We start from the raw sequence: 9,193 nt of genomic DNA on the forward strand, positions 1-9,193 counted from the left end.
GTGAGGCTAAAACATGTGCATACAGAACTACTCACGGACACATGGGCTTGTACTCCAGGTGCCATTGTCTTGGCATGTGATTGACGCGGGCAGTGATGGATTCATTGCGTAACCTGTACTACAAGTCACCATGGCGATGGCCCCGGCTGTGGTCTTGGGAAGTTGTGGGACACTGCCACCCTGAACAGTCGGTATGCCACAATCCCCTGAACAAATCAAGACACGATAGAAAGCTTTATCTCGGAGTGTTGGAGCTAGGTGTCAGGTCGTCGAATGTGTCAGTACTCCTTGTCAGTTTGTGTCTTTTTTCGTCGCATTCGCTGACTGTATACGATCTGGTTATGTTGGTGGCCAGTTAGTCATAACTCGTAACATTTCGTCCTTTCTTTTTATCCATGATAGAAAGCGATGATATTAGTTTAATGCCAGCTATACCGGTGAACATTCTCAGGTAGCTTTTCAAACCAACTAATCCTCCCACAAATTTGAGCGTTGTGAGTTTGACTTGCACATGTGCTCTCTCTCTCTCTCTCTCTCTCTCTCTCTCTCTCTCTCTCTCTCTCTCTCTCTCTCTCTCTCTCTCTCTCTCTCTCTCTCTCTCTCTCTGATACACTTCCTCTGTCCCACTTTCTCTATCTTACACACTATCTATAATCTCAATCTCTCAATCTCTCTACCTCTCACTATCTACCTCTATGTATCTCTACTCAATTTGCGGACAGAACTGTCTCGTCCATTGTGGACTCATCAGCGCAGCACAGAGAAAAAGCTGCTGAACCTGATAGCAATGAAAATTTCCAAAATTAAAAAAGAGAGGACCATGAGTTTACAAGTTATCCATTTTTTCCAACACTAACGACTATAAGCAGGATACTGGTGAGTCCAAAAGTGCAATAATTAGCACAAAACTGACTGATGTGATACGGACATTCAACGACCTGATGCTTAGCTGCATCTCCGATAACATGAGCCTCCCAAGTTGGGTGGTCGTTGTTTCGCGTTCTCGAAGTGAGCCGTGGCCGTCCTGTGCCGTGATCCTTCATCCTTCGTCATCATCTTGTCATAGCTAACATTCTTGGTTCGCTGTGATGTTTAGCTTGTTTTCGTCTAGAGTGCGCTCACCTTCCCCTTTCTTACGTTACTTCATAACTTAGAACATTCCAAGTTAGAAGGCTGCTGGTTTGCGCATTCCAAGACGTGATGCAGCTAAGCATCAGGTCATTGAATGTCAGTATCACATCAGTCAGTTTTGTGCTAATTGTTGCACGCTCTGACTCACCAGTATCCTGCTTATAATCGTTGTTGGACAAAACGGATAACTTGTAAACTTATGGTCTTCTCTTTTTCTATTTTTAATCCTTGGCTCTCCATCCGAGTTGGAATTTTCCAAAGCCAGATTTAAACCAGCCTGCTCGAACGTACCTTGCCAGAGTACTCAAACTGACAAGTCAGTGAGCTATTCATATCTCTTTCTATCTCTATCCATCTCTATGTACAGACAACTTCGCTAATAATGACTGCAGATATAACGACAATTCGCGAATAAAGACAGAATTTTCATGCCCAGAGCAAAGTCCCATCCCACTGTACTACATGTACTGTGGAATGGGTAATTTTAGCGACGTAAAAACCCCAGCGAATTTAGCGATCGACTCATTTTCGCTAAAGTTTCAAATCGCTAATCCGTTGAGACATTAGTAGTGCACTGGTGATCCGTGAGTAAAATCGCTGCAAATCGCTAAAATAAAACGTCGCTAACCAGTTGACAATGGGAAAACGCGAAAATTAATAGTCGCTAAAATTACCCGTTCTACAGTAATGAGACTTCGGGTATAACAACACTTTGTGAATAACGACACTTTTCTGATGCCCCGCCGAGTGTCGTTATAAGCGAAGTGGACTGTATCTCACTCTATCGATCACGTACTCTATCTCACTCTCAATCAATCTCACAACTCTCCCTCCATCTCATGCAGACTCTCCCGATGTCCCGAACACTCTTTCTCCATCTCACACACACTCTCTCCATCTCACGAACACTCCCCCTCCAACTCTCACACACACACTCTCTCTCTCTCTCAATCACACACACACACACACACACACACACACACACACACGTGCACACACACACACACACACACACACACACACACACATACATACGCACATAAGTATACATACACTTACACACATACACACACACATTCTCTCTCTCTCTCTCTCTCTCTCTCTCTCTCTCCCTCTCTCTCAATCTCACACACTCTCTCCCTCCTGCTGGCCGATGATTTATCCTCAGTCTGAGCCTTTTTTTACAAGATACGTACGCAGTGTGGAGAGGTGGACGGTTCAACTTACATATGCATGCTGAGGCATTGTTACCGTCCGTGCAAGCCGGCTGAACGCATGAGGGCAAGGTCAAGGCAAGGTCAAGGTGTGTGTGTGTGTGTGTTTGTGTGTGTGTGTGTGTGTGTGTGTGTGTGTGTGTGTGTGTGTGTGTGTGTGTGTGTGTGTGTGTGTGTGTGTGTGTCCAGTGCATGCCGGAGTATGTGGTGTGATGTGTTTGCGGGAAAAAAATGAAAAGACCAAAAATAGGGATTCACTGGCCAGAAAAAGTCACTTCAGATAGCTGTATGGTGTAGACCAGGCTGAATAGTGACGGTCAATTCTTCAGCCTTGCAAGCTGTTGAATGGTGCAATCCCAGCACAAGTTGCTATGGCTTCTGCCGTAGCATTGCTATCATCGCCTCCGGCGATGGGCGTCAAAGGTCAAGGTCAAGGTGTGTGTGTGTGTGTATGTGTGTGCGTGTGTGTGCATTGTATTGTTGTACCTTTCCATCGCCATCATAATATTGGGCAAGTCTGCCCGTTTGCGATGTTAAATAAAAACAAACAAACAAACAACAACAACATATGTGTATGGGCGTGCGTGCACATGTGCATGTGCATGTGTGTGGGGTGTGGGGGTGTGCGTGTGTGTGTGTGGGGGGGGGGGGGGGGGGGTGTGCGTGTGTGTGTGTGTGTGTGCACCTGCATGTGTCTGTGTGTGTGTGTGTGTGTATATGTATGCGGATGCTCGCGTGTATGCTCTGCTTGTCCATGCATGCAAGAACGTGCTGCACAAGGATGATGCAGCCCCCCCCCCCCCTCCCCCCACACGCACACACACACACACACACACACACACACACACACACACTCGTATTTCAACAATGGACTCTTACCGGGCGTCTGCGTGGCACCTGGCGTAGGGCTCAAGAAGACAACAACGACTAGAAGAAGCAGAACGTGATGATTGTGTTGCTGGCCAAGATGTTGGGGTAAGCCTAGCGACATTTTGAACACTTAAACCATTAGACCCCTGAGCAAGGAACACACCAGATGGAGACGATTAAATTACGCGAACATTTTATGGACATTCTGAACACATAAACCATTAGACCACCCCCGAGCAAGGAAAATACCAGAGGAGACGATTAAATTTAAATTATGGGGTCGTCCATAAATGTCAATATCAGATTTATATTCTTTTAGAGAAGGTCCGTTTTGGGGGAGGGGGTTTGGTCTCCGTTCGTCTCGTCTTTGTTAACCCATTGAACGCTGATGACGTCTATAGACGTCATTGAAAATGCCCCCCATGCGCGGGATGACGTCTATAGACGTCATGGGATATATAGTGATTTCTGGCACTGTCTGGTGTGTAAAAGCACTGTTAGTCAGTTGGTTGGTGATCCTGCCTCTTGTACGATAGGTCGTTGGTACGAATCCAGCTTGAAAACACTACGCGTCTTTTTTTTCTTCTCTTTTCAGCGATCTTTCAGCTGCAATTTCACGCATTTGGCGTATTTCACGCAATTTGAGCAAACTTGCGTCCCCTATTGTGAGGCGCTATTCTTTTTGGGGACTGTATCGATTCTGTCACCCTGTAGTTGATAGTCTTGGCAATCATTTCCAAAATATTTGAGAACCCCAGTTGCCAGAACCCTGGAGTTTTAGAACTTGCTATTGGCCCTGTTTTTAGCATTTTATATGCAGAGTACCATAGGCAAGGCCCAGTAGCGCTGAATGGGTTAAAAAAAAATGATCGAGTTGCTGCAGTTTTTGACTGTGTATAGACTAGGTACCGTGGCAAACAGTTACTCTCAACCCCCTCATAGCCATTATATATGTCCTTTTCCTCTCCATATGTCCTTTTGCTTTCTTTATTATTTCAATATTGGCTCAAAATCCGAGTTTCATATCTTTTCTTTCTCTACCTCTCGAATTGCTTGTTGGTTAGCCCGTTTCTTTCTCTCCTCCTTGTTTTGATGTGTTTGTGTGACTTCCTCTTCTCTCAGGCTGACTCCATTATGCGTGTTCTCAAATACTGTATAAGCAGAAATATTCGTCTGGAATTTAATTTCGTCTTTTTCCGTCCAAGGAGCGTTTGGACTAAATTAAATGTCGGACGAATGTCGATTTGTCCAGCTTTTCAATACACTCTTATGATCCATGGACGAACTTTACAGCCGGACGAACTCCCTTTCTTTGGAGCTGGACGAAATTATTGACCGGTGAAATGTTCTGCCTGTACACTAGAAGCTCTAACTTAGTTGAAGCATTTACCAAAGTGCGCGGCATCTTGCACCTGCATGTGATTGCAGGTGAGTCACGTTATCTTTCACACAGCCTTGCTTGCCTTCCTGCCGTCATATTTTCTTTTCTCACTCGCTTGACTATTAGGGAGTTTGGCACATTCTCCCTCCAGGACTTTTCACGCTCACCAGACCTCAAACCTTCACGGATTCTGTCCTATGCCACTGTCTAAATACCATACTAGCTGTTCATCACTGGGATCAGTTGTCTGAAGATTGCCATCTGGCATGAAGCTATTAGTTACGTGGTACTCTATGACTCGTGTGTAGCTCCGAATCACATACATTTTAATGGGGAAAGGCCATAGATATGGATGTGATGTCATTATTTCCACAGAAAGTGACAAAAGAGTAGTAATATTTCCACTGAAGCTCGCCCAAAGCTGCAAAGGGTGCCCGGTAGACCGAAGTGCCCATAACTTCCGGGTCCAGATAACCGAGGTATGAACGTACTAGTATTATCATTATCATACTGATATCACTACCGAGGCAGCCACAGAGAGAGCGTCAGAGAAGAGACAGACGGACGGACAGAAACAGATGGACAGACAGAAACAGACAGACAGACAGATAGACAGACAGACAGACAGACATCTAGACAGACAGACGGATATAAAGACAGACATACAGACAAACATACAGGCAGACAAACAGACATACATACAGACATACAAACAGACATACAGACAATGCAACGGATGATGGCCAGACCACACAACAAAAGCAAGACTACAATGCCATGTAGACTGATTGATTGATTGATACTGATGCAGTTCGTGAATCCCAAGGTTGGACCTGTGCTGCTATTTCGTCCTTTGGATATCAGGCTTTTTGCCGAGACAGACAGATAGACAGACAAACACACAGACACACAGGCAGGCAGGCAGACAGGCAGACATACAGAGAAGGAGCGAGAGAGGTATATTTCTGATTTACCTTGACACAGGGAGGAGTAGTGCTGCCGCGAGCCCACGGCAGCTATCCACATGAACTTCAATCTCCAGTAAACGTCTCCGGTGCTGGTGCTACGAATCAGCTGTTTTGTTGAACTGGCTAATCACACAGGCTATTCCGTATTCATGCAATGCTTATTCAAAAGTCTTTATGTATTGGAGCTGAAAGAATAAAACAAACTTGTGTTGCTGTTCCCTACTCTGGCCTCCGGCTCCGAGGAAAAAAATTCTCAGCTTTCCTTGGCCTAGCCTCTTGCTCGAAATGCAGTGTATAGTACGGGTACGCGTATACTATCTGCACTGTTGTTTGGTTGCTTCCCTTGCTTTGCGCGCGTGGCGTGGGGGATGTGTGATGTTCGTACGGGAATACAGGAACAGAGCACCACAAGCACGCGTGATCCGTGACCTGCTGAAAAGGTGAAAGTTGTCGCCCGCTTCATGCACGGATTCCGTTAGAAATCACCAGATTCTCATCAATAACCAAGGTCTCGCACTGGCCCAACAACACCCTTTGAAATCTGTATCCTACCGTTACATTGGGCCTAGAAAATTTTCAGGAAATTGTTCTCTGCCACTAGGTAGTGAACAACAGAAAAGCCGAGCGTGAGCCGTATTTGGGCTTCGTCACCTTTTGCGCAAAATGTGGCGCAGCAAGGCCATATATAGGCCATACACGTAGTAGCAAGAGTGCATAAACACTGTTTATGGACTCTTGATAGTAGACATAAGTCCCATACACACTATGCGTACGAACCCACCACGTGCACAAGGAAATAATTAATTCGAAAACAGGCGCCGACAAACACACAATCTCCAGTGAGTGAACTACACACGGAGATAACCTCGGCACTCGTCCGCAAGATTCTGCTGCACCCGGACTCCCAGGATGGAAATGTGCCATGGACCTGGTAGATCTACGGTCCACCAAGACTCAAGAGCTAGAGGGACGTGGCAAGTCCTATCCGCAGATCAACGGCCCACACAGCCAAGGATTTCATCCTGACATGTCGACACAGAACACGAACTGTTCTGATTATTTAAAAAAGAGAAAAAACACTTGAGAACGAGTTATGCAGCAACTATCCACGACTGTAACGAGATGATAAACGGTCAGAAAGTGCGATAATCACACACAACTGACAGGCTACTGAGACATTCAGCGACCCGAGACCTACTGTAACTCCAACACATCTCCAGTGCGCAAACCAACAGCCTTCCAGCTTGGAAGGTTCATGGTTACGTAGGACCGATGAGGGGAAGGTGAGCGCAGCGAAAATGTGCACAAGCTAAGTCCCGCGGCAACAAAGAATGTCGACTGTTACAGGACGATGATGAGACCAGTTAACAACATGACAAATAAAAGCGGTCTGACAATTCGAAGCAGCAACTCGTTCTCATGTGTTTCTTCTCTTTTTTACATTTCTATTACTGGCTCAGTATCCGAGTTTAGTTCTGAATATAATTATTGACCTTTGATAAATACCCACACTCATTAGTGACCACACCATCAACGGTATCAAATTCAAATAAATTTGCTTTGACTCAATAAATACCACTGCACTTTTCCATGTAGCACTCCACTTTTCCCTAAAAAGGAGTATTTTATAAACAGTATGTATTGGCCTTAGTGGTATTATTTTTATAAACAGTATGTATTGGCTTTTGACCCAATAAATACTGTTTATAAAATACTACTAAGGGCAATAAATACTGTTTATAAAATACTCCTTTTTAGGGAAAGTGAAGGTCAACATATGTATAATAAATGTAGTAGCCTCAGGATTTATTGCAATTACATACCAGTTATAAAAACCTCGGCGGACCTCGGTTTTTGTACGTACGTAATTGCAATAAATCCTTTAGGCCTTCGGCTCTACATTTACTTATTATTATTAAAGGGGAAGTTAAGGCAAAAATCAAAATTTCACCAGTTGTAGTCTTCGGGGTGCTGAGTCGAATGGTCTTGGTCCGAGAAAGCTGAGACGCTCCCTTCCTTCTTGAATCCCAATCGAACTCGCGCACTTCCACCGAAACTGGGTGACTGCGCCCTACTAGATGGGGATTTGTATGCAAAATGTCACTAAAAGCGCCGTTTCGTTCTTATAAAAGCAAGGATGACCGCGATTGGCCCATATGTTGTAGTCTTTTGGACGCTGAGTCGACTGGTTTTGGTCCGAAAAGGCTGCGATGCAGCGTTCCTCCTTTATTCCCAATCGAACATGGTTGAAAAAGTGGTCACGTGCTCCTGGTTGCCCAAATCACCTGGTCACCACGCCAGCAGGCGACAACTTTCACACCAAGGTTCAACTCGAGTTCAACTCGAGCAAGAGTCCATAACCTGATAACCCCCCAGAGTGTGCAACTCGTGATCTTTCTCAGCACAAATCAGTGCCGCAGCCAAATCCAAACTTCATACGTCATGTAGTGAGTAGCGGATATGCACATGGCCCCATCCGCCCATGCTTGACTATGGACCGGATGACGCAATGTTTGGATTTCGTTGCGCCAGACCCCAACCTGGAGTTGCACACTCTGGGGGGTTATGGACTCTTGACTCGAGTGACAGGAGTGCACCCAAAAAAGGTCAAACAGGCTAGTAAGTTGTACCCTCTAGGCACGGTGACCAGCTGACTGGTGTACGCAGGAGCACGTGACCACATGTTCAACCATGTTCGATTGGGAATAAAGGAGGAACGCTGCATCGCAGCCTTTTCGGACCAAAACCAGTCGACTCAGCGTCCAAAAGACTACAACATATGGGCCAATCGCGGTCATCCGTGCTTTTATAAGAACGAAACGGCGCTTTTAGTGACATTTTGCATACAAATCCCCATCTAGTAGGGCGCAGTCACCCAGTTTCGGTGGAAGTGCGCGAGTTCGATTGGGATTCAAGTAGGAAGGGAGCGTCTCAGCTTTCTCGGACCAAGACCATTCGACTCAGCACCCCGAAGACTACAACTGGTGAAATTTTAATTTTTGCCTTAACTTCCCCTTTAAGGCCTTCGGCTCTACATTTACTTATTATTATTAAAGGGGAAGTTAAGGCAAAAATCAAAATTTCACCAGTTGTAGTCTTCGGGGTGCTGAGTCGAATGGTCTTGGTCCGAGAAAGCTGAGACGCTCCCTTCCTACTTGAATCCCAATCGAACTCGCGCACTTCCACCGAAACTGGGTGACTGCGCCCTACGAGATGGGGATTTGTATGCAAAATGTCCCTAAAAGCGCCATTTCGTTCTTATAAAAGCACGGATGACCGCGATTGGCCCATATGTTGTAGTCTTTTGGACGCTGAGTCGACTGGTTTTGGTCCGAAAAGGCTGCGATGCAGCGTTCCTCCTTTATTCCCAATCGAACATGGTTGAAGAAGCGGTCACGTGCTCCTGGGTGCCAAAATCACCTGGTCACCACGCCAGCAGGCGACAACTTTCACACCAAGGTTCAACTCGAGTGACAGGACTGCACCCAAAAAAGGTCAAAACAGGCTGTAAGTTGTACCAAGAGTACATTATGTACTCTTGGTTGTACCCTGCAGGCACGGTGACCAGGTGACTGGTGTACGCAGGAGCACGTGACCGCTTGTTCAACCATGTTCGATTGGGAATTAGG

The 9,193-nt window shown here is 45.8% G+C and overlaps 1 protein-coding gene across 1 annotated transcript in view; it reads right to left on the reverse strand.

Moving 5' to 3' along the window:
- The window catches only part of LOC135816697 (sushi, von Willebrand factor type A, EGF and pentraxin domain-containing protein 1-like), a gene marked incomplete at its 3' end in the record, with an annotated part of 56,231 nt that extends 50,423 nt beyond the window's left edge, over positions 1-5,808 (reverse strand). Inside the window, 3 exon segments of the mRNA XM_065329824.1 lie at positions 36-206; positions 3,225-3,361; positions 5,571-5,808. Of these exon segments, the coding sequence (XP_065185896.1) occupies positions 36-206; positions 3,225-3,336 (283 nt within the window).
- Between the last annotated feature and the right edge of the window lie 3,385 nt (positions 5,809-9,193).

The sequence above is a fragment of the Sycon ciliatum genome, chromosome 5 (genome assembly GCF_964019385.1).
Source record: "Sycon ciliatum chromosome 5, ocSycCili1.1, whole genome shotgun sequence".
Lineage (NCBI taxonomy): Eukaryota > Metazoa > Porifera > Calcarea > Leucosolenida > Sycettidae > Sycon > Sycon ciliatum.